This window comes from Notamacropus eugenii, chromosome 5 (assembly GCF_028372415.1).
Source record: "Notamacropus eugenii isolate mMacEug1 chromosome 5, mMacEug1.pri_v2, whole genome shotgun sequence".
Classification (NCBI taxonomy): Eukaryota; Metazoa; Chordata; class Mammalia; order Diprotodontia; family Macropodidae; genus Notamacropus; species Notamacropus eugenii.
In genome coordinates, this window is record NC_092876.1 from 60,488,099 (window position 1) to 60,512,461 (window position 24,363).

The window sequence follows — 24,363 nt, forward strand, 5'->3', positions numbered from 1 at the left end:
CACTGAGCACTATAGAAACATGAGCATTTTTATAGGTTTGCGGCAGACAGAAAAGGAAAAGGCCACAAAGGGACCCTAATTACCTTTCACTCTCATTACTAAAATTTGTCATTGCCAATATCTGGCTCTCTACAGTGCTCCACCAAACCTCAAAGGAGCTATCTTGAGCTAGATACGCATTCTCCAAGGTGGTCATGTCCCAGGGCCCCAGACACTGACATCCCACAGATAACTTGGCCTTTCATTCCTGTGCTGAAGTCATCTACTAAATGGGTCATTTTCATGGTAACTTGTGGGTAACACCCATCACAGAGGTGGAGCTGTGTTAAGGGGGACAACAGGCCAAGTTAAGAAACGGGATGCCTATATTTTAGTCCCAGGGCCAGTGGCTAGTGTAGGCTGACATCAGTAAGGAGCTGCACCTTGGGGTCTCAGGGACCTGACTGCCTTGTGGGGTTCCTAATTCCAACTGCTTTCAGTCCTCAGACTTATGACCATGGACTGAAGATCTTCCTCTAACCAAAGGATGGACATCTCTCTGCCCTCCAACAGCAGCCTCCACTTCTCAGCCCTGGGCTCATTAATCAGTTTTGACTACTTGACTCTGCTGAATGATTCAGAACTCGGCTGCCTCACCAGGGTATATGAAGTCATGGCCACTTTAGCCAGTATGATCCAAACCTTAAGACTCTGGATTCAAACAGTCCGTGATCTCAATCCTTGGGCTCCACAGTCCCAGGCCCAGTGGAGGGGGCCCTGGCAAAGGACTAATGAGTAGCAGGGAGGCAGTAATCTTCTGAAAGGGAAGGCCCTTCCCCACCCCCCCACCCCCAGGCCAACTGCTCCAGAGCAGAGCCCGGGGCCTGGGAATTAAAACAAAAAGGCAGCTGCAGGGGAAGTGGCTAATGAGCACTTCTGGGAGCAATTCAGCTTAGAATACATGGAAATTTATTTCATTCAAAATGGATGTTAACGCCATCTAATTGGAAAGAAAATGCAATTTTCCCCTTCTGGGTTTCTGCAAAGGCAATCCTGACACCTTGCAGAGGAGCTAGCCTGAGGGAAGTCACATCTGATTTCCAAGACTAGCCAAGCCAGGCACATGAGGACCTTTAAATACCACTGCCTCGCATTCCTGGCCCCCCAGTTCCCAAACTCTCCCCACCCCACCTCACCAACCTCATCTATTCAATGCTAGATGCTCTGGCTACGATAATTGGTTTGCTGTCCCTGCAGTACACTTTACCACCTAGAAACCCCAGTTCAGATACTTCCCACACACACCCGGCTCCAGACTCCACAGGACCAACGTGCAGTGGGGGATGGTATGGGGTGGAAAACATGGTGGTACTGACATAAATTGGGGTACCCAGAGTCTCAATTTGGGGGAAGGATAGGCAGCATGGTAAGCAAACAAACTTCAAACCCAAGTCAATTTATTCAGAGGGGGTCTTTGGAGTGCCAACAGCCCAGGGGGCTGAGATATGAGAATAATTCATTCTCTACAGTTGTAGACAAGGGTTCAGGCTAGGGAACCCATAAAAGAATAAGAAATCAAGATTTAAAGTTGGTTCAGCCCAGGATTCCCAGGCTTCAAGGGCCAGTAACATCAGAGATAGATGACCAACCTTCCTGCCTCGAGGAATGATCCCTGGGGTGAGTCAATATACCAACCCCCACCAAACTAATCCTAATCTCAGAATCCAAATGCCACTGCCTCCAGGAAGCCTTCCAGCAAGGACACCTTCGCTACTGATGTGCCTCCTAGTCTCATTGGTTGGTTCCATGAAAACCGACGAAGTCCAAGAATGGTGAACAGAGTACCCAGTTAAATCTACATAGTTATAAGTATTAAGGATGGCCAAGTGGCCAAAGGGTATTGAGTGAGGTTCTAAGTGGAGCTTGGTTACTACATATTAGCCATAGGCTAACTCAAAAGAACACTAACACACTCTTACTTGGGGCTCGCCTATACTTTGCTGTCCAACAAACCCATTACACCAGAACGATCAGAGCTGTTTTAGTTAAAGACTACTGTGATCATGCCTAGAGTTTGGTGCCAGAAGCAACTCTGGGATTAGCCAGCCCAGTACTTCTCTAACTTTTTGGTCTCAGGACCCTTTTACACTAAAAACTGAGGACCCTTCCCCATAAAGCTTTTGTTTATGTAGATTCTACCTATCAATATTTACCATATTAGTCTTAGCATTATGAAATGTGGACCTCACTGACCCTCTCAAAGGTTTTGGGAACTCCTGGGTGATCTTGAAACACTCAGAACTGCTGATCTAGTGCAAGTCTTTCACTTTACCAAGGAGGAAATTGAAGCCCAGAGAAGGACGTTTCCCAGATTAGAAAGTAGCAGAGCTAGGATTTAAACCTAGATTCTGGCTCCAAATTCAGTGTTGTTTCCATTCAACCATGAAACCTTCCACATACGGATAATGCAGTCAACAAACACAAGACCAAAGCCATACTGAGCCTGGCTTCACATCACTGCTAGGTCCGAAGACCTTTGGGGACTGGACATAGCACCAGATTTAGACTCCCAAGCTGGATCATTTCAGTTCTATGTAGGTGACCATGGCCTTCTGGGAACCTCAGCAGAGGGCTAGCGCAGAAGCTAGAGCAATGGAACTGGAACAAGAAAGGCTCGAGTTCAAATCTACCCTCAGATACTACTATTTAAGCCTGGACAAGTCCCTGAACTCTGCCTGTTTCCTCATCTATACAAGAGATAATAATAGCACCTAACTCTCAAGGTGAGAGGATCAAATGAGACAACTGTAAAGGGCTCTACAAACCTCAAAGAACTTGATATAAGTGCTAGCTATTGTTTGCTGGTCTATAAAAATGGAGTTGGACTGGATAACCCTAAATGTAGCTCTGATTCTAAGGCTTACGAAGGGGGGCAAAAGAAGCCCTGGTGGACATGTGCACAAAGCAATAGACTCACGTTCAGTTTCAACATAAAATATTTACTCTGTGTCTTCTGCCCATAAGCTGAACAGGGCACTGCATGGTGTTGGTGTTACCGAGACATCCCTGCTTTGGTGGGGCAGGGGGGACAGGGCAGGAAGCAGGACTCAAGGCAGTAGACACAAGAAGACAGGCTACACACTAGGCCTTTGGCTTGCTGCAGAAGTACTGGGAAAGGGGATTTTCCCCACTCCCATCCCCCCGGCTGGTGCTCACAAAATTCAAGCAGACAAGGAAGGGAGAAAGCAACACAAGAAGAGATGCTGTCAGACCCATGAGATGGTCTCACTTTGGGGTAAGGGGGGTCAAGTAAGAACTTAGTGCTCCCATCCTCCTGATGACTGAAGGAAGCTTTCAGAGTCAGGAGGCTAATGCAGTGATATCCTGTAAGGATGGAGCACCACCTATCCTGCCCTGAAATAGGGGCAACACCTAATCATTCCCTGGCTCTGAAAGATCTTAAAATCCCAGATTAAACCCAGAGCACAAGGATCCTGGTGTCTTCTCCTGTGTGCACAGCGGCCATTTGCATATCAGCTCCTGCTAAAAAGGCAGTGGGTGCATGGAGGCTGAGGCAGTCAAAAGGGGACATAGAGAGGAATTTAGAAATCCAAGCTTGACTTCCGCTATCACCAATAAGATTGATGAGTTTCTCCCCTACTGTTCCCTTCCAAGTTCCTGCCCACCATACTGAGCTATTGGGGGCACAAGACATAAGACAAGGTAAATTTCACTTCCTTACTTCTTTCTCAACCTGCCTGTACAAATACATCCCCCTTATTTGGTTGGATGAAAGGAATGAGGAGGAAGGAAAACCTATGCATATTATTTCCTAGCAATTTTGGTTAAAATCATTGAACAATATGCAAGTAGCAGAGCAGGAAAAAAAAAACAGGTCTAATGGCAGCTGGCAGTTCCTGTTTTGACCCCAGGCTTTTCTTGAGGCAGATCTGAAAAGCCCAACCCCCACTTCCCTTTTCTCCTGCTGGTATAACTGGGTCACTGAACCCAGGCTGGGTCCTACACCAATGGGGATCACACAACTCTTCTGGCATTATACTGGAGAAAATCTCAGACACAGGTGATGAGAATCAGTTGTGAAGTTAAGGGGTCTAGTGAATTTTCTCTTTCAAACATATAAACACACACACACACACGCACGCACACACGCATGCATGCACACACGCACCTCAGAACCCCCATGTCTGAAAAATGGCAGAAAATATGCAGTCAGCTTTGTATGTAAGTAGATACACGCACTCAGTAGATGACCCTTTGCCTCTATTGCTTTTTGATTTAAAGCATAATCCCACAGGCCTGAGTGTCCAATCTCTGCTGCTGTATTTAAGAGATCAGGATGTTTTTTCTCTCTCCCTCCCACCCCTGGATGATGCCTAGTGGTTACAAGTGGCCACCACTAGATTCTCTCTAAGGGACTGGTAAAATCCATTGAAAAGGAAAACCGTTTCCACTATAAACCCCAAATTCTTGAAGTTAGCTGTTGTACAAAGGAACTACCCGGACAATCTCCTGTCTACAAATAGGGCACTTCTTTGGCTCAGGCAAGGCTTGGTAGCACTCACTGCATGAGCAGACGTGACCACACTCCAGAAAGACACATGACTTGACATTGCTCAGACACACAACGCAGGCATTTTTTAAAGTCTCCCTGTCCTCAGCACTGGCCGCTCTCAGGAGCCGGGCCTCATGCAGTCGGAACTCCTCCTGCATCTGCTTTATCCGCTGCCGCTCTCGCCGGTGCAGGTACTGCCTACGTAAGATGAAGAAGAGGGTAGCACAGGTTGCAAAGCCAAAGATGACTGTCAAGATTTTCCAGAGCTTGACGCTAGATTCTTGCCTCTGCAGGAGAGTGTCAAAATCCTGGCTGCTCAGGTAGTACTGTAGGCCCTGTTTGGGGGGCTGCAGACGGATGGAATTGTTGTCTAGAACCAGCTCGCCCACACCAGTGATGGTGGCCCCCACCTTCAGCATCTCCTCTGTCTCCTGGATGCCTTTGGGCTGCTCCCCACTGATGTAGTGACCGATCACATCAGTAAAGGACTGGATTGTAGGGTGGAACTTCTCATACACCGTTTCCAAGCCAAGGTCAGCTGAGTCCAAGGGCTTCAGAACTCGGACTGCTACATCTGTGCCATCTTCATGGGGCACCAGGTCAAAGGGCACTGTATTTGTTCTCTGGTGGATGATTTTTTCACAGTCATTCCTGGAAGAAGAGAATAAGAATGTAAGACAGAGGGCAGAAAACACCAAAATCCTAAGCAAAGGAGAACACTGAAAGTCAGAAGATGAATTTGTGAATTCCCATTACCATTATGTGTGGCTCCCAAATTTCTTCAGCCAATGAGCCACTTGAGTGGGGCAAAAGGCCCCACAATATTTCCTGTTCTCTTTGCCATAGTTTTTTTTTTTAATCCATCAGAATCCAATAGGAAAATATTTTGTCAGACAAGTAAAGAGCCCTCTATTAAATATTTAAATTACCAATTTATGCCAGATAAGAATGCATAGAATACTACAAAATTTAGGGCAACAAGAGACAACACTAAGAATAAATTATTTAAATGGATGATTTGCTAGACGATAAAATCCAAAAGATGAGATCCTCTCTAAACTAAACTCTATCTCTACCCCAATGGCAAGAACAGTGGTCTGCACACAATAGGGACTTAATAAATGTCTGTGGGATTTGAATAAACTGCATGTATTTGATACTGGAAAAAATTTGAGAGGAGGATTTCCTGACTCAAACTATACTGTAGACAAGGAAGAGATCTAAATTCTCTACTGTCCTCTTCCACTTTGGTGTGAGGACTATTAGTCAAGGAAAGGAGGCCTGGTCTGAAAACAGGAGGAAAAAAAGAGTCTGAGGACAAAAAGGAAGAAGAAAAATGATCAATGACATGACCTCCCATTCTACTGTGCTGCATTCTCCTCACCACTCTGAAGCAGGGATAGAAGTGCACCCCCAACTGTACGAATGATTTTACAGGGCTCCTTCAAGGAAAGCACTGGAGAAATGCCCCATGATGCCCTGACACAAGAGGGGGCTGGGCTTGGATTCCAAAAGACCTAGACTCAAACTCTTCCCATGAAGTTGCAATCTGACTTGGAAGAGAGTTTCCATGAAATGGCTGATTCATCTTCCCCTGTAAGCCTGCCTCATACCTATTTTGTGTCTCCTACATACATACATACATACATACATATGTATGTATGTATACACACACACATCATCTCCTTCCTCGAATATAAACTAGGGGCAGCTAGGTGGTACAGTGGATAGAGTACCAGTGCAGGAGTCAGGAGGACCTGAGTTCAAATCTCACCTCAGACACTTGACACTCACTAGCTGTGTGACCTTGGGCAAGTCACTCAACCCCAGTTGTCTCATCCTGGGTCATCTCCAGTCATCCTGATGAATATCTGGTCACTGGATTCAGATGGCTCTGGAGGAGAAGTGAGGCTGGTGACCTGCACAGCCCTCCCTCACTCAAAACAAAGTCAAGTGCGAGTCACGTCATCATTTCTCTGATAGCATGGTCTTCTTCGGCAATGAAGGATGAACACACACACAGAATATAAACTCCTTGAGGCCAGGGACTACTCCCTTCCTCCTCCAATCACTGGCACAGTAGCTGACCTTTTCATAAATGTGCACTGTCTGATATTCCTCCTTTAAAAAGATGATTTCCTTAATGTCTGGGTCTAATCAGGTCTGTCCCCTCCCCGACAAAATATACCCCAACTGTTTCCTAATAGTTGCAGGATCAAATATGAACTCCTCTGCTTGGTGTGCAAAGCTCTTCCCCCCCGGGCCCTTTGCTATCTTTCCAGCCTTCTCCTACATTACTCCCCTTCCCATCCTCCCCTTCATAGTCCATCCCTAGTAGCCAACCTTCTGCCCCTCATGTGTCTACCTCCAGCTCCCATCCATACATCTCTGCACTGGCTGACCCCTTCCTCACCTCCACCTCTGCAGAATCCCTGGCTCAGGAGCCATCACCTATAGGAAGCCTTTCCCAGGATCCTCAGCACCTAATGCCTGGCCCAAGATTACCTTGGAACTACTCCATGTACACCTACACAAGCACACATCTCTACCATTAGAACAGAGGTTCTTTGAGGATATGAATTATTTTTTCACTTCCTTTGTATCCCCAGTTCTTAGCACACCAATTGGCGTGCAGTGGGGGCTTAATAACTATTTATCAATAACTGAGGAAACTGAGGGTCAGAGAAGTTAAGTGGTGTATTCCTCGCCCAGAGTCACAGATCTCCTAAGTGTTGGAACTGGAACAAGAGGCCAGATCTTCTGACCCTCAGAAGGCAGGCTTTTGGACCGTGGGTGGTAGAGGCTTTGTGCATCAGGGAACATTTCCTACAGATGGCTGGCTGGGAACCCTTGGGTTAGGCAGCACAAACTGCCACGCTACTCCAGTAGTCACTTCTCTTTTCTTGGTGCTTCCCCATTTTACAAAGAGAGTAACCTGACATTACAAATCAAGACCCAGAAATCCAGCAGGGAAGAGCCATCACAAAGCTCCTCAGCAGCAGGGAAAAAGGTACACACCAGAGGTGGGTTGTTCGATTCCACACCATCTTGTGCTCCTGGAGGGTCAGTCTCTGAATCACTCCTTTGCAGTTTTCCACAAACTGGCTGTTAAGGGTTTCCTTAACAGAACGCACAGCTCCTGAAGGGGAAGAGAGATTCTTGAAGAACTATCCTCCTATGAAAAGCTTCTGCATGAAAAAAATCAACTTCCCCATTAAACGGAGAAACCTATCTTTGCATCGACTCTCTCTGAAAAGGGTATAGAAGAGGGAACTAACAAAAATACAGAATGTCAGAAACCATTCCCCAGTAGATCTGTGGTCAAAGCATATGATGTGAGCAGTCTTCAACAGAAGAACCATAAACTATTTACAGCTGTATGAAAGGCTGCTCCAAATCACTAATGAGAGCAAAATACAAATCAAAGTTTCGTCTCCCTCTCAGCAAATTGGCAAAGAGGCCAAAAGATGGAAACAGTAAGTACAGGAGAGGATGCCAGTCAAGAGGCACTTTAATTCACTACAGTGCAGCTGTGGACTGGTAAAATCCTTCTGAAAACAATTTGGAATTATGCTAACAGCGACCACAAAGTCTATACCCTGTGATCCAGGGGTCAAACTGCGAGGCAGAGACCCCCAGAAGGACAAAGACAAGGTTCACATTCTGCAAAATAAAATATTCACAGCAGCACTTTTTTTGTGGCAATAAAAACTAGAAACAATGTAGTTGCCCAACAATTGGGGAACGGCTCAACAAACTGTGGACACAGTAAGAAATTATGAATATAAAGAATACAGAGAAGCCTGGGAAGGATGTTTAGTACCAAGTGAAGACAGAACAACCAGTAAAGCAATATTCACATGTGGCTACCACACTGAAAACGGAAAGAGCCAAAAACCCAGGAGTTAACCTTGTGTAGCGATAAGGGCCACACCTGGCCTCAGAGAAGAGTTGAGAAATGCACCCCTCACCCTAACTGGCAGAACACTATATGTGCTGGAAGGTGCAGCTGATGTGACGGCTGCTTTTATGGTACTGCTTTTCTTAACCACTGTTAAAACGGTTTTGCTTGTTGGGGAAAGGAGAAGGGAGGGATGTATTTAGAAATAGGAATAACATAAAAACGAAAGGTATCAATAAAAATAGAAAATACTCTCCCTTGTCTCTGAGTAAGTTCAAGTTTTTATTCACTTAGATGAAATTAATTTCACTTAGGCAATGGAAAAAATCAATTGAGAATTTCCTTTGTAGAGCACAATCAAGTGCCAACTACGTGCTGGGCACTGGGGCTCCCAAGACCAAAACATAACAACTCTAGTCCTCAGGAAGGAGAGAAAGGTGTGATACAACCTGTACCCACAGTACCATCTGGGTGGGGAGGACTAGAGAAGGGTTCCTGGAGATGAGAGGAATGTGAATCTTGAGGAGAATCAGGCTGCAACATGGCAGAGATGAGGAGGGAGTGCATCCCAGCACTGTAGGACCGAGGACAGGCTCTCTGGTCCTGTATGACATACCGAGTGCCACCTCCTCCACCCTTCTCCCTCCCACTAAACCCAACCCATAAATAAGCATACCCTCAATGACAGCATAAGGCACACACTTCCCTGGAGCTTCGGTAAGAATACTCTTCAAATCTTCACCCAAGTGAATTTTTTTGGCTCCCTAGGGGGGAAAAAAGTTAAATGATCGATGCTATCAATGTTATAACACATTCTATCAAACTCACTAATATTTAAATATGAACAATAAATGTGGACAAGAGAAAGCTTACATTTCTATTTCAATCTAGAGTAGTTGGGAACCCTCACAAGCAGTAACAGAAAGTACCAAAAATGGAAACAGGGTGATATCTCATTACCAGGTGGCATTGTTGAAAATACAACTAAGAATATTTTCTATAGAAATGAAGTACCTTTAAGAGTCAACACTTTAAAAATTTGATCCATTTTTATGCAAATCTTTCTAAATGGTATCATATAGTCCCCTACCTGGTTAAATGGAGGGTACTGAACACCCAACCTTTCCCTGACAATTCAGTCATCTTTACGAACATCCACTACTTTGCAGACACAGTGGTGCCCTCAGGTGCTAATGCAAGGGTAGTTACTTGAGTGTTCTCCCTTAGAAACTTTTCCAAGAGCATTTCACACCCGCTTTCCCACAACACTGTACAGGTTATTTTAACCATATTTGTGTGCAGATCATTAGACTGCAATAACCCGAAGGCAGAGACTCTCCATCTTCATCTCTAGCTCTCTCCCTCAAGCACGGTGCCCTGCACACATTAGGCATTTAATAGATGCTTCCTAAACTGAACCGCATTGCCTCTACACACAACAGCCCCAGACTGGTGAACTTTCTGAATTCTTGGAGGTGTTCCTTATTTGTGGTTGTAAGAGACATGCATAAAATAATAAGTCAAGAGGGCTGTGAAGTTCTCCACTGAATAAAATGCATGAGCTTTAGTACATAAGCTTTTTAACAGCTATTTCAGCTGCTCAGAGACCTTTTTGCCTTCTTCTGGCTAGCAGTCCAGTGGCAGAAGGATGACTGTTTTGAGGATCAAATGAGATAATAACTGTAAAGCTTTTAGCGCAGTGACTGGCACGCAGCAGGCACTGTATAAATGCTTATTCCCATCTCTCTTCTTTTCCCATTGTTCCAGGTGGTCAAATAACAGATTCCCCAGTATGGGAGACTTTTAGGCAACATCTTCTATTATGACCACCTTCCATTAAAGTGGCTTCTATTATCAGTCTCAGAAACAAATCAATTCACCAAGCGCTACAGAGGGCATAGCAAAGTAAAAGACATGGTCCCTCCGCTAGAAGAGGCAACATCAATAGAACACCGGACCTGGAATACAGTAAAAACTGGGAACTGGGTTTGAATCCAGACTTACTAGTTGTGTGACCTTGAGCAAATCATTTTGCTGCTCTGGGCCTCAATTTCCTCATGTGTAAAATGGAAGTAATTACACTTTCACCTCAGAATTGAAGAAAACACTTTGTAAGCGTTAAAGTGCTATATAAATGCAAGGGTGTTTTGGGTTTTTTTTATAGCTATTAGAAAAGCTGACATACTAGATAAAGATGTGCTATACTAGGGGCCCCCAACCTGCAGTATAACCCTCTTTTTACAGATGAGGAAACTGAGGCTGGAAAACCTTAAATGACTTGCCCAGGCAGGGTTTGAATTCTAGTCCTCCTCACTCCAAGTCCAAAAGTCCACCCTATGCATCCCTTCATTGTACTACTGATAAAATGGTGGAAAGGCAGGAAGGCCCCAGGAAGAGAGATTCTGAATGTCAAAGGAGTCTGAATTTTACCTGGTAAATCAGAAGCCACTGAAGAACTTAGAACAGAGGGGTGACATGAACTGACCTATGCAGACATGCTGCTTGAGAATGCCAGTTCTGATCTACCTTTTTATCTGCCTCAGCACCTTGGGCAAGCTTCATGCTTGTTATAGTAAACCAATTTGTTTTCTTACCTTTCCTAGACTATATGCTAGACAAGGCCCATCCGATGGTGTCAGGAGCACCCTTCTCCTCCTGTCTCCTACAGCCCTGCACCCAACATACCTTGTGTCAGGAAGAACTTGAACCTGGGTCTCACCAACTCCAAGGCTAGCTCTCTACCCACTAGGCCAGGCCGATCTATACCATCAAAGGCAAGTTCCTGGCAAATGTTTTACACGATGAATTTTTAAAAAATCAAACAATGACTGATGTTTAAATTCATTTGCTGGGCATTTGAATCTCCCCATAAACTGTATGTAATGGAAAGGTTAATAGATTGGAGTCTGAATAGCTGTGAAATCAGACGCTGTTCTGACACTCGGACAAGTCACTCTCTGGAAATCAGTTCCTCTACCGTGAAACAACAGGTCTGGACCGGAGAGATGAGGTCTCTTCCAGATCTAAACCTACAATTACTTCCCCACTGAGGCATTTCTCCTCCTTCCTCCAGGCCAGGCTTTCTTCACTCCCCGATTCCCAGTACTCCTCATTTTTGTTCACGCCGCCCCCTGCCTAGATTTTTCTCCCTTCCTTCTTCCTCTTCCTAAGAAATTCCTATCCACCCTCAGATCCCATTTTAATGTCACTTCCCCCATAAAGCTTTCCTTGACTCTCCCCTATCACAAGGACTTTGCCCTTTGACTTCACGTAGGACTTCATTTTTAACTCTGTAAGGTATCGACTTACTTTTCCCCTGAATCATTTCAATTTGTTTTGTAAGATAAAAGACATGACAAAAGCAAGAAAAACAAATTTTATCTTAGTAAAGACTCCATAATGACCACTGGACTGACTACACTTTCTTATTGATGCATATCACAGTCATTTCTGGAATTCCACCACTCCAAATGAACCCCTCTCTCTGGCAAAAAAAAAAAAAACAAACCACAAACTCTCTAAGTATTTATCATAGAATGTTGTATATTACAGCTTTCTGTCTTAAGTCCTTACTGGACCGTAAGTTACTTGGGAAGGGCCTTGTGTGTCTAAACTTTGTAAATCCTTCTGCTCTGAGAACACCAAGTATTTTAACTGTACTTCTCAAGTATGTCTAGTGCAAATTGTTAATGATTTCTAGGCAACCTTAAGAGAAAAAATTTTGTAAGGTTTTCCTTCTTTATTCCTCCTATACATAAGAATAAAGTTGTGTGTATTCTCCATGGGCTCAGGAGGTAACAGTGGCTGACAATAAAACCTGGGTCTAGAGAACATCCTGAATTGTGGCTTTATGCTACGGCTCCACTTTCCCCAGGGATTTCGGAGAATCCTCCAACTGGAAGGTCCCACAACTCAAAGGTCACAAAGACCAAACTGTATGTGAAGAACACCCATCACCACATCCCCAACAAGTGTTGTACAGACTTCGCTTGAGAAGCTCCACAGATGGAGTTAGCAAATTTCTCCTTACGAGGGAGCCATAATCTACCTCCCAGAAATTTCTGCTCATAGGACCAAGAGAAGAAATGCCATTTCTACACCTCTCTTCTAACCCCTAAGACAGTTACCATGCCCTCCCTCCACCTTTCCTCTTCTCTAGACTACACGTCTCCAACTTCTTGAACCAATCCTCCACTGGCCATGGTTTTCACTTCCTTCCCTGTCCTGGGTGGCTGTTTGTCAGCTTCCTTCCCCAAAACTGAGAGCTAGGACTGATCACAAAACCTCAGTGGACCAGTGACAGGGAAGTATGGGATTGTCACCTCCCTATCCATCAATCTTTACTAAGCGCCTACTGTGCGCCAGGCCCCGTGGGCCAGGCCCTGTATGCCAGGCACTGTATGCCAGGCACTGTGCTATATAACCGAGATAGAAAAAGGGGCAAAAGGCAGTCTGAGCTCAACCAGCTTACAGTCTAATGGGGGAGACCACAAAGTGTATACAAACAGCAAACAGAGAGAGACAGACAGACAGAGAGACGCTGAGACAGAGAGAAAGTTAAGTAAGACAGGACAGAGAGAGACAGATAGAGAGGGACAGAAAGGACAGGCTAGATGTAGATGGCAAACAGATGTAAATGAATGACGGGCACACACACACTTATACGTATATGTAAGCATGTATGTAAATATACACATACATATGACAGAAGAGGAGATAAATAGAAAGATATAGAGACAGACATGGATGGACAGCTAGAGGGACATAGAGACAGAAATACAGACGGATGGATGGATAGGGACACAGGCATCTCTGCTCCTGCTTCTCTTAAGGCAGCCTAAAAATCAATCGTTTTCACTGACTCAAGTTGGGCTTGTGGTCCACTACGCCCCCCAGATCTCGACGGCGAAGTGGAGGGGGCCTCGGGACCGGAGGGGCAGGGCCTGGGTCCCCTCGGGTGGCTTGTTGGGCGGAGGGACGCCAGGCAGGGGCCGGGGCCTAGGCTTTGGGGCCGGGGCAGCGGAGGTCTCGGGTCGGGAGTCACATCCGGCCCGGGGTCCGGGTCCGGGTCCGGGTCGGGGCGCGCACCGACTGACCTTGAGCTCGCGGGCTGCCTGGACCTTGTGCCGGTACACGGAGTACAGGGCGGCGGCCACGGCCGAGCTGGTGCCCAGCAGGATGAGCTGGGCCGCCGAGGGCCTCCCGCCGGTGTCCATGGCGCCTCCTCTGCGGCCTCCGCCTGGCCAACGCCGCCGCCCTCAGCCCGCACCGGAACCATAGAGACGCTCCGCCGCGGGAAGCCAGAGAGACCGGAAGGGGAGAAACCGGAAAAGGAGACCGGAAGGGGAGAAACCGGAAAAGGAGACCGGAAGGGGAGAAACCGGAAAAGGAGACCGGAAAGGGAGAGGACGATCTTCTTCCCCGCTCGCTCCGCAGCCCAGACTTTAGTGTCCGCGGTGGGGCCGCGTTGGCCGCCTCTGCCCCCTCACCTCCGTGCCCAATGTCTCTCCTACAGTAGTCTCCCTGTCTCCCTCCCCCTCTGTCCCCGTCTCCATTGCCACAGAATTACGGAGGTAAAAACCCCAGGCTTCCTCATGATGCGCAAGCGTTAGTCCAGGCCTCAGAGGCCTGCCCGGCACACGGAAGTCGTGCGTAAACGATCGTGCACCGTCCAGAAAGGTCAGAGAAGGATGACCCGTGGTCCCGCACGACCCTCGACGTCCTCAAGGTTGAACAAGCTTCAGCAGCCCGGATGTCAGACCGCCCCTGAGGAAATAAACCCGGCCCGGGGCGCTCCGTGGGTAAACAGAGGCAGGCGCAGGTGGAGCAGGAGGATCTGCAAGTCACTCTCCGTCTCCCTAGCTAAGGGATGCCTAAGGCTCCGAAGGAAATGTTCACATCCCACGGGACGGGCGTGGGTCCTTTAAGGATAACAGTAACCAAAAAGAAATCCGAAATCCCCCAAGAGGAAGGAGCTGTAAGAAGACTGGCGGTGAAGACAGAAGACAGAAGGGTCTCGGGGGCTGTCCGGCTGAGGGCCCTGAGAGCTCCAATTGTCTCCTGATAGACCAGATGGGGAGCGTTCCTGCTCAGACCCCCTGGGGAGTGGGCAGTTACATCTCCCACCTGTTTGGAGAGGCCTCTCAAGTTGGGAGCTTCGTCTGCCCCCGCTGCTCCCTCAAAACCAGGAAGATCTCCCTGGACCCTTCACTGGATAGTTGTCCTTCATATCCAAGAGGTGCTCCAGCTCTAACTTTGTCTGAGTCTACGAAATGGCAGAGATCAAATGAGCTCGCATTTGTAAAGCATTTTGGGAACCTTGGCCTTATCATCATTTTGGCCTTCATCACCACCATCATCGTTATTGTTAATTACTATTATTATAGAAACAGGGATTGGAGGGCAGTAGTATATCAGAGAAAGCCCATCACATTCCCTGGAAATTAGGTTCCCAGTGACTGTCTTTGGGCCACTAGGGGGCAGTGACGGCCCAGGGATGCTGAGAGCATCCACACCTGGGGAAGATGTGGGTTTCTACCAGGTCTGCAGAAGAGGAGAGACCGTTAAGGAGAGAAAGACCTATGGTGCTGCCTTTGTTCCATCCTCTCATCCTCCTGGTCTCTGGGCCCTCTTCGGCCCCTGCTTTGCTCTATGACTAGCCCACAGTCATTGCTTCACCTCCTGGTGCCTACAGAATTGTAGACTGAAAGCTAGAGGGGGACTTAGAAGACCATCGGGTCCCACTGCCCTCATCTTACAAATTAAGAAATGGAGGCTAAGAGAATTTAAGTGATTTGTCTAAGGTCCCAGTAATGCCAGTGCCTCTCCTGCTAGTCTGACTCCTTCATTTTCCAAAGGAGGAGACTAAGGCATAAAGAGGGTCAGTGACTTGGCCAAAGTCATAAAACTGGTCAGTATGAAACAGAAAATCAACTCCAAATTTCCTGATTGCCAGTGAAAGACTCCTCTGTGCCCAGCTCTGGAAAGTAACCAAGAATTTTGAAGGCAGAAGACAGTGGAATCATTCAAATGGCAAGAAAATGAGTTAGCCCTAGACCTGATGTTAGGAAGCTTTGGTTCTTATCCCTTGGGAGTTTCTTCATAATATGCAAGTATGAGTCCACAAGTCATCAGTCTGTTCAAATTTTTTATTACGGACCAAATTCCCAACCACCACCACCCAGTTTTCATTGTCCTTCCTTGTGCCCATATTTGCACTGAAATCACTGGACTATAGATAAAGGTTGAATTCGTTTGGCACCTTTTGTCAAATTCTTAATAAAATTTCTCAACAATTGAATTTGGCTTGTTTCCCCATCACCAGGATTTCCCTGGGAACACATGTCTTGACAACAGATGTTAGATAGATAGACAGATAGACAGACAGACACAGAGATACATAGTTACATAGATGTAGATAGATACATAGATAGATGAATAAATCAATCAATAAATTAATGGATAAATAAAAGGAAAAGAAAATTACCCTCAGCTTATATGTAAGCAAGCACTCAGGCTAGCAAAACAGCATGTATGTATGTATGTATACATATATGCACATGCATATGCATATGCATATATGTGTGCATGTGTCTGTATGAAATCAGGCCTTATCTAACCTGACAAAAATTTACAAAGAATCCACTGCAAATCAAGATCACTCTCCTTACTTCTCCAGGAGAACTCTGCCTTCTAAGTACCCTGGGTATTAGGTAGGATTTCTCATTAAGAGAATTGATTTCCCTCACCCCAGGACCTACACTGTCCACATCACTCACAGTACTATGAAGGACAAGGTAAGTCTCACTCTTCCACATCATGGTTCTGACCCTTAACTGCTCCTAATTGTTATAGAGACTCTACCACTTGGTCCTCTTTATCTGGTTCTCATTCCCTGGAGGAGCTAAATGTTTCTCCTTAGGAACTGCATTATGGGCAACCGTTCCTTCAAGAAATTGAGTCCAGGTCTGGGACTGGAGAGCCATCACCTCTCTAGGTTTCTCTATTTTCCTTCTCTCCTGTCACTGGAGGTTGTACATAGCCCTCTTTTAAAGATCAAGCACAGGGATGTGGCTCAGGTACAGGAACTAGCCCTGAATCATCAATCATCCTCAATATGGTATTAACAAGACAAAAATCCAGTATAAAACAACTGCTCAGCGTATCACAGGGACATCAGGCAGACAACAGTCATTAATAAGATTTTACTATATTCCAAGCACTGTGCTAAGCACTGGGATTACAAATAAAAGTAGAAAAGCAATCCTTGCCTTAGGGAGCTTATATTCTAATGAAGATATAAAATGCACACTCTCTTTTTCAAAAAGACACAGAGTGGAAAGATATCATCAAAACCATGGGAGGAAATCTCATCACTGAGTGAAACAAGAACTCTAGACAAGGGGAAGTTATACTTTGTCTAGAAATTGACCTTCGTAAGGAAATATTGCAACTTATAATACAAAGAAACAGGTCTCTTCCTGGGGGATGTGTGGCACATTTGGGGGCCATCTCCAGTTGTTCTGATCTATTCTTGCTGCTGGACCCAGACGGCTCTGCCCTCACTTAAATTTAATTCATTTGCAAGTCATGGCAACGTCATGGACCTCTTCAAGAACAAAGGACAAACAACAAATAACTTGGCACATCTGCTACCCTCAAGTTCTATGACAGATTGATTGGCTGATTGTTGTCCTTCATGCTCCAAGAGGACCAAAATGGCATCACTATGTTGGAGTCAAGGTACAGTGTGTCCAACTGTGGCTGATAAGACCAATATGAGTTTGGAAGGCTCTACCACAGGTCAGGCAAAAATAGTCCATTTGAACATTTGGAGGGGAGATGTATCCAAATTTGTGCAGCTCACATTTCTTTTGAACTACTACAATTTTGCTTTACTCATAGAACATAGTGCTTTCTTTGATGTGGGCAGGATATGCTAGACAGTCTTGTGCCAACATCTTCCATATCTCACAATCAGTTCAAAGTTCTGCAGAGAGATATTGAGAATGTCATTTCTTCTGACCACCATGTGAGCATTTGCCTTGTGTGAGTTCTCCTTAAAAGTCTTTTAGGCAAACATACATTTGGCATTCAACAACATGGCCAACCCATCAGAGTTGTGCTCTCTGCAGCAGAATGTTTGAACTTTTGGCAGTTCAGCTCAAGAAAGGACCTCAGCGTCCAGTACCTTAGCTTGCCAGGTGATTGTCAGAATCTTCCCAAGACAATTCAAGTGGAAGTGATTCAGTTTCCTGGCATGGCACTGTCCAGGTTTCACAGGCATACAACAATGAAGTCAGCACAAAGGCTCTGCAGGCCTTCAGTTCTATAGGCAGCTTAATACCTCTTCTCTCCTGCACTTTCTTCAGAGCCTCCCAAACACTGAGCTAGTTGTAGCAATGTACACATCAACCTCATCATCCTTGTCACATGCAAAACCTGTGGGCCACAGGCTGTTGCAACACACCAAAGGATTTGCTCTACCTACAAAGAATGTTTTCCTCTACATTTTTTGCAGGCCAACAGAAATCCTCTGGCAGGCTACAAGCAGCCAGAGGGCCATAAATGGCCCACAGGTTGCAGGTTGTGCAGGCCTGCTATATGTGTACATCCCTTGAAAGTATACTGTCAAGGTAAGAGAACTTATCAACAGCATTCAAAAATTTTCCATTTCCTGTAATCAATGGTTCCACATATGGATGGTGTGGTGTTGGCTGGTGGAGAACCTCTGTTTTCTTGGTGTTAATTGTCAGGCCAAAATTAGCATAAGCAGCAGAGGGTCATTCCATACTCTACAGGATTTTGAGGTAGGTACAAATGGTAAAATGATATGGGTGATATCTTTTGACTCAAGTATAAATTGTATTTAAGTGAGGCAGAGCTGCTTGAAGTCATCAACCTCACTCTCTTTTCTAAAGTCATCAAAGTCCAGGGTCAAGACAAATATCAAGACAACTAGTAATGGCTCAGGATGCAGTGGATGACCTGGCATCTTCAATATCTGACTAAGCTCTAAGTGCTCCACAACACCGACTTCAGCTACCTTCATAGCTGTTGGAATACATTGTTGCCATCTGCCTGTTTCACTGGGGGAAGTCTTCACATGCTTGGAGTAGACACCCCCATAGCTCACTGATAGGTCTGAGGCCTGTTGGTTATCCTCAACCTGGTTTAGCCTATCCACTAAAACAGCTTACCAGGATGTGGCCACTATGCATGCTACAGCTTCTTGAAGCCAGGTTGGACACCAAAGGTTGAAAGCAGCCCTGAAAAGGACTCGGCCTCCCTTACACTAGAGGTACTAGTCTTCCCTGGACACCCATACACTCTTCTGTGACAGATACTGATACATAAGCTATGGTTATTACTGATAAGAAAAAGTGGCTGATAACTTCATTTCCTGCAAATACTTAGAACAAAGAAAGAGGCTGTCTAGTCCACACATGAGTACATAGCATGGTAATGTTACCAGGCAAGGATTCCAGTCAATAGGGAATGAATTAACATAGAGTGCATTGGGGATAAACAGATGTGGGGATGAAGCAAACAGACATAAGGAGACAAGATCACAAAACCATCTAGAATGTTAATGTAATGTAGAATGGTATGACCATGACATAACCAAGACCTTGCTCCTGGGCTGTGGTGAGAAGTCCCAATCATTCTCAAGTCTGCTGTGGGAAATCCCAGGAGAATCCATTCCAAGAGGCAAATGATGGCACACCTTAAATGCTTATTACTGGAACCGTGCATTCCAATGCAATTGTCATTCATTGGTTGTGCTGGAGAAAGCAGAGAGACTAAACTATAACTCCCTGGAAACACAGGTTAGAGCACTTGTATTTGGGTGCAGGAAATATTTTACTTCTTGAGTCCCTTTCTTGAGTAACACTGGAGCTTTTACAACAGAATATTTACTTCAAAAAATAATTTTAAAAATATAGAAACTAACTCCCCCAATATATAGGAGGAATGACCCTTTTAGAATCCCTTTCCTCTACCCCCTCCCTCTTCCCTTTCCTCTCACCACCACCTCAGTCTCCAGGAAGGGGAAAAGAATTAAGTTCATAGGTTAGCTCGGTTCTCATATGGCACAGTCTGAGTTCCAAACCCCCACCCAGGCCCCCCTCCCACCCCAAAAGTTCCAGTTTCAGGCACCCTGGCTTTTCAGAACTTCCATGTGGGTCTGACTAACTACAATCCTGGCTCCAAGATCACCATGGGTCAATCACCCAGGTCCTATAAGGACAAACGAAAGAGGACAGAAACAAACACCACCAAACAAACATCACAAAGCTGGGGTAAAAGAGAGGGACTATGGGGAGAAGAGTCCTTCCCTTCTCTCAGAATCTGTTCATCATGCTCACCCTGAGCCTAAGAGTTGCCAAAAGCAGCAGAAAGAGGGTGATAGATAAGAATTCAGATGAAAAAGACACATAAGGGAACAGATAAACTTGCACAAATAACTGTCATTGGCAACTAGTCAAAAATTTCTGGAAACAGTCTCGCAGAAATTCTGTTTAGATCAACATTTCACCCCAAAAACCCTTGGTGTCAAACTCAGACAAAAAAGGGGGCTCCACTAAACCATGCATAAGGATCCTTGCTGGCTGCGTATTGACTTAGAAAACCACATATTACTATATCTATATTCTATTGTATTTTTATTTGTTTTGCTAAATATTTCCCAATGACATTTTAATCTTTCAGTTGGAGTCCACACAGCTGCATGTTTGCCACACCTCTGCCAAATGAAATCCCAAATGAATGTGTGACCCAGATATAAAAGATCATATCATTCGTTGTTCCTTCGTTTTCAAAGAGAATCAATGACATCGTAAGGGCGTGAACTGGATACGAGGGGGGCAGAGCTGCACAAAGTCATCAGCCACCTTCCTCCTGAAGACCTGTGGTAAGACAAAGGTCAAGACAACTGGCCAACCATATCACTAGCAAAAGTTAGAGGAGCTTAGAAGGAGACAACTTTCACAGCCATGGAGAAAGGAAGAGTTCTTAACCAAACACTGAATAGATAGGATAATGGGAGATAAAAACAGACAATATTGATTATGTAAAATTGAAATGCTTCTGCACAAACAAAATAAACCAGTTAAAATTAGAAGGGAAACATTAACTGGGGGGAAGTCTTTGCATCATTTATCTGATAAAGACCTAGTAACACGTCGATATATGCACATACATGTATGTGTATATGTATGTATAGAATGTATTCAAATGTATGAGAGCCAGAGTCATTCTGCAATAGATAAATTGTCAAAGGATATGAACAGGCAGGTCTTAAAGGATGAAACCCAAGTTAACAGCCATATTAAAAAATGCTTTTAGATCGGCAAAGATAATCAGAAAGAAAAATGATCGTTGTTGCAAGGAATGTGGAAAGACAGTCATGCTGATGAGATATTGATGAAACTATAAATTGGAAAGTGATTTGGAACTGTACTCAAAAAACGTCACTAAACTGGGTATAACCTTTGAATTAGCCACAGGCTTATACCCCAAAGAGATCAAATAAAGAGGAAAAGGACGCATATGTGCAAAAATATAGCAGCATTGTTCATTGTCACAAAGAACTAGAAACTAAAGGATTGTCTTTCAACAGGGAAATGGTGGAACAAATTATGGTATGTGACCATAATAGGAATATTATTGTGCTATAAGTAATGACAAAAAGGATGATTTCAGAGAAATCTGGGGAGGTTTATATGAACTGATACAGAGCAAAGTAACCACAACAAAGAGAATAATTTATATAATAATATCAACATTGTAAAGAAAAACTCTGAAAGGCTTAAGAAATATTAACAATGCAATGAATTACTCAAACACCATAGGACCAACGGTGAAGTCTGCTACCCATCTTCTGACAGAGGTAATAACTCCAGGTGCAGAATGAGACATATATTTTCAAACATGGACAATGTGTGGATCTTATTTTTGACTGGTGGCGGGGGGTGGAGTGGTGTCTAGCAATAGTAATGACAAAAAAGAGAAGTAAATGAAAAAGAGAGTCATTGAAGTATTTTTAAAATTCACACAAGAAAATCTGAAAGGAAGTAGACAAGCAAGACAGCTTTGAAAGTTAATGGTTGGTACACCCAAAGGACTATAAAACTGTGCCTACCCTTTGATCCAGCAAAACTATTATTAGGTCTGTATCCCAAAGAGAGCATAAAAAAGGGGGGGAAAGAACTTACATGTACAAAAATATTTAGAGCATCTCTTTTTGTAGTGGCAAAGAACTGGAAAATGAAGGGATGCCTATCAATCGAGAAATAGCTGAACAAGTTGTGGTATATGAATGTAATGGAATGCTATTGTGCTCTAAAAAATAATGAGCAGACAGATTTCAGAAAAACCTGGAAAGACTTATGTGAATCGATGCTGAGTGAAATGAGCAGAACCGGGAGAACACTGTACACAGTAACAGCAACATTGTGGGATGACCAATGTTGATAATTAGCTCTTCTCAGCAATACAAGGATCTAAGTGTTCTAAGTCAATTCCAAAAGACTCATCATGGAAAATGCTATCCACATCCAGAGAAAGAGCTATGGAGTTTGAATACAGACCAAATCATACTATTTTCTCTCTCTCTTTTGTTTTTTCTTTCTTGAGGTTTTTTCCTTTTATTTTGTTCCTTCTTTCACAACATGACTAATGTAGAAATATGTTTAATAGCATTATAAAGTATAGCTATATCAGATTACATGCTGTTTGGGGGAGGAGAGAAGTGAGGGAGGGAGAAAAAATTTAGAATTCAAAATCTTATAAAAGTGAATGTTGAAAACTATCTTTGCATGTAATTGGAAAAAATGAAATACTACTAACTGGGAAGAAGGGAAGAAAGTTCATGGCTGGGAAATTTGGAAAAAGTTTTCCCAGTGAGTTTCTCTGATGAAGGTCTCACTTCTCAAACATATAGAGAACTGAGCCAAATGTATAAAAATAAGAGCCACTTTCCTATTCATAAATGGTCAAAGGATATGAATTGGCAGTTTTCAGAAGAAAAAAAAATCAAAGCTATCAATAACCATGTAAAAATGCTCTAAATATGTATTAATTAGAGAAATGAAAATTAAAACAACTCTGAGGTACCACCTCACACCTATCAGATTGTCTAACATGACAGAAAAGGAAAATGATAAACGCTGGAAAGGATGTGGAAAAACAGGAACACTAATGCACTGTTGGTGGAGTTGTGAATTGGTTCAACCATTCTGAAGAATAATTTGGAACTATACCCAAATGGTTTAACTGTGCCTATCTGGACTCAGCAATACCACTGCTAGGACTGTATCCCAAAGAGATTAAAGAAAAAGGGAAAAGACCTATATAGTAGCTCTTTTTGTAATGTTAAAGAATTGGAAATTTAGCCTATCAATTCGGAAACGATTGAACAAGTTGTGGAGTATGATTGTGATGGAATCCTACTGTGCTATGAGAAATAACGGGCCCAACGGCTTCAGAAAATCCTCGGAAGATCTGTATTAATTGATATAGAGTAAAGTGAGAAGAACCAAGAAAGCATTGTGCACAGTAACAGCAATACTATGATGACAATCAATTGCAAAAGACTTAGCTACTCTAATAAGTACAGTGATCCAAGGCACTTCCAAAGGACTATCTACCATAAGAGAGAAACTGATGAACGCTGAGTGCATTCTGAAGCATACTTTTTTCACGTCCTTTGTTTTTCTCTCTTTGTTGTTATTTTGCAACATGGCTCATATGGAAATATGTTTTGCATGACTACACATGTATAATTGATATATTACTTGCCTTCTCAATGGGGTAGGAAAGAGACTGGAGGGGGGGAAACTGGAACCCAGAATTTTAAAAAATAAATAAAGTATATTTTTAAAAAGATAATTATCCATTGAATCTATTTTATATTCAAGAATAGAGGTCAATTGAACAAATCAATCAAATCATCCCTACCTCACCTAAAGTAGTGATAAAATATGAGACACCCTGAATGCTCACCTAGGAAGGTCTCTCTTCCATTAAGATGCAGCTTAGATACCATTTTTTACATGAAACATTTCCTGATCCACCCTCAAACCCTTCCTTCTAAACGTGTATTTTACTATTACATATTTGCATTTATTAATTTTATATTTATGTTGTATGTGTTTTAATATGTATTTATCTGACCCATTAGTGGGAAGACAGAAGTTATGACTTGTCTAGGGTCCCACAGCTTGTGTGTAAGGTCAAATCTGAAATCCAGTCTTCCTGCCTCCAGGTTTAGTTCTCTATCCACTGTGCCGCCCAACTGCCTACACTAAAATGTAAGCTCATTGTAAGTAGGGATTGTTTTATTCTTTGTATCTCTATCCCAAGGACTTACTGTGGTACTTGAATCTCATGTACCTACCATAGGACCTAGCGCACAGTAAGATCTTTTTCAAGTTAATTTACTTATTTTTGGTTTTCAGCATTCACTTCCATAAGTTTTAAATTTTCTCCCCTTTCTTTTCCTTCTCCCTCCCCAAGACAGCATGCACTCTGATATAGGCATTACATATACATTCCTATTAAATATATTTTCACATTAGTCATGTTGTACCGAAGAATTAGAACAAATGGGAGGAACCATGAAAAAGAAAAAAAAAGAAAATAGTCTGCTTTGCTCTGCATTCAGACTCCATAGTTCTTTCTCTGGATGTGGATGGAATTTTACATCATGAGTTCTTTGAAATTATTTTAGGTCCTTGCATTGCTGAAAAGGGTTAAGTATATCAAACTCAGTCATCACACACTGTGGCTGTTCCTGTGTATAATGTTTTCCTGGTTCTGCTCACTTCATTCAGCATCAGTTTATACAAGTCTTTCCAGGTTTTTTCTGAAATCCACCTATTCATCATTTCTTATAACACAATAGTAT

At 43.8% G+C, this 24,363-nt stretch overlaps 1 protein-coding gene and 1 long non-coding RNA gene across 2 annotated transcripts; one reads left to right on the forward strand and one right to left on the reverse strand.

Moving 5' to 3' along the window:
- Positions 1 to 2,957: 2,957 nt before the first annotated feature.
- On the reverse strand, positions 2,958 to 13,786 carry MUL1 (mitochondrial E3 ubiquitin protein ligase 1). Its single transcript, XM_072609150.1, has 4 exons — positions 13,550 to 13,786; positions 9,130 to 9,217; positions 7,571 to 7,691; positions 2,958 to 5,203 (listed from the first exon to the last, which is right to left on the reverse strand). Exons 1-4 carry the CDS (start codon positions 13,667 to 13,669, stop codon positions 4,474 to 4,476), a joined length of 1,059 nt encoding a protein of 352 aa, XP_072465251.1. The 5' UTR covers positions 13,670 to 13,786; the 3' UTR covers positions 2,958 to 4,473.
- A 39-nt stretch (positions 13,787 to 13,825) lies between these two features.
- LOC140504342 (uncharacterized) lies at positions 13,826 to 22,603 on the forward strand. Its single transcript, XR_011967064.1, has 2 exons — positions 13,826 to 18,088; positions 20,166 to 22,603. It is a non-coding gene; the product is annotated as an uncharacterized lncRNA (long non-coding RNA).
- Positions 22,604 to 24,363: the final 1,760 nt, after the last annotated feature.

What these genes read in the sequence shown, in the direction of transcription:
- MUL1 (XM_072609150.1), bottom strand. Translation starts at nt 13,669, where the DNA reads ATGGACACCGGCGGGAGGCCCTCGGCGGCCCAGCTCATCCTGCTGGGC. An exon ending in GCCTTATGCTGTCATTGAGG is followed by an intron (nt 7,692 to 9,129) that starts GTATGCTTATTT and finishes CTTCCCCTTCAG; the next exon opens with GAGCTGTGCGTTCTGTTAAG. An exon ending in AATCGAACAACCCACCTCTG is followed by an intron (nt 5,204 to 7,570) that starts GTGTGTACCTTT and finishes CTCTTCTTCCAG; the next exon opens with GAATGACTGTGAAAAAATCA.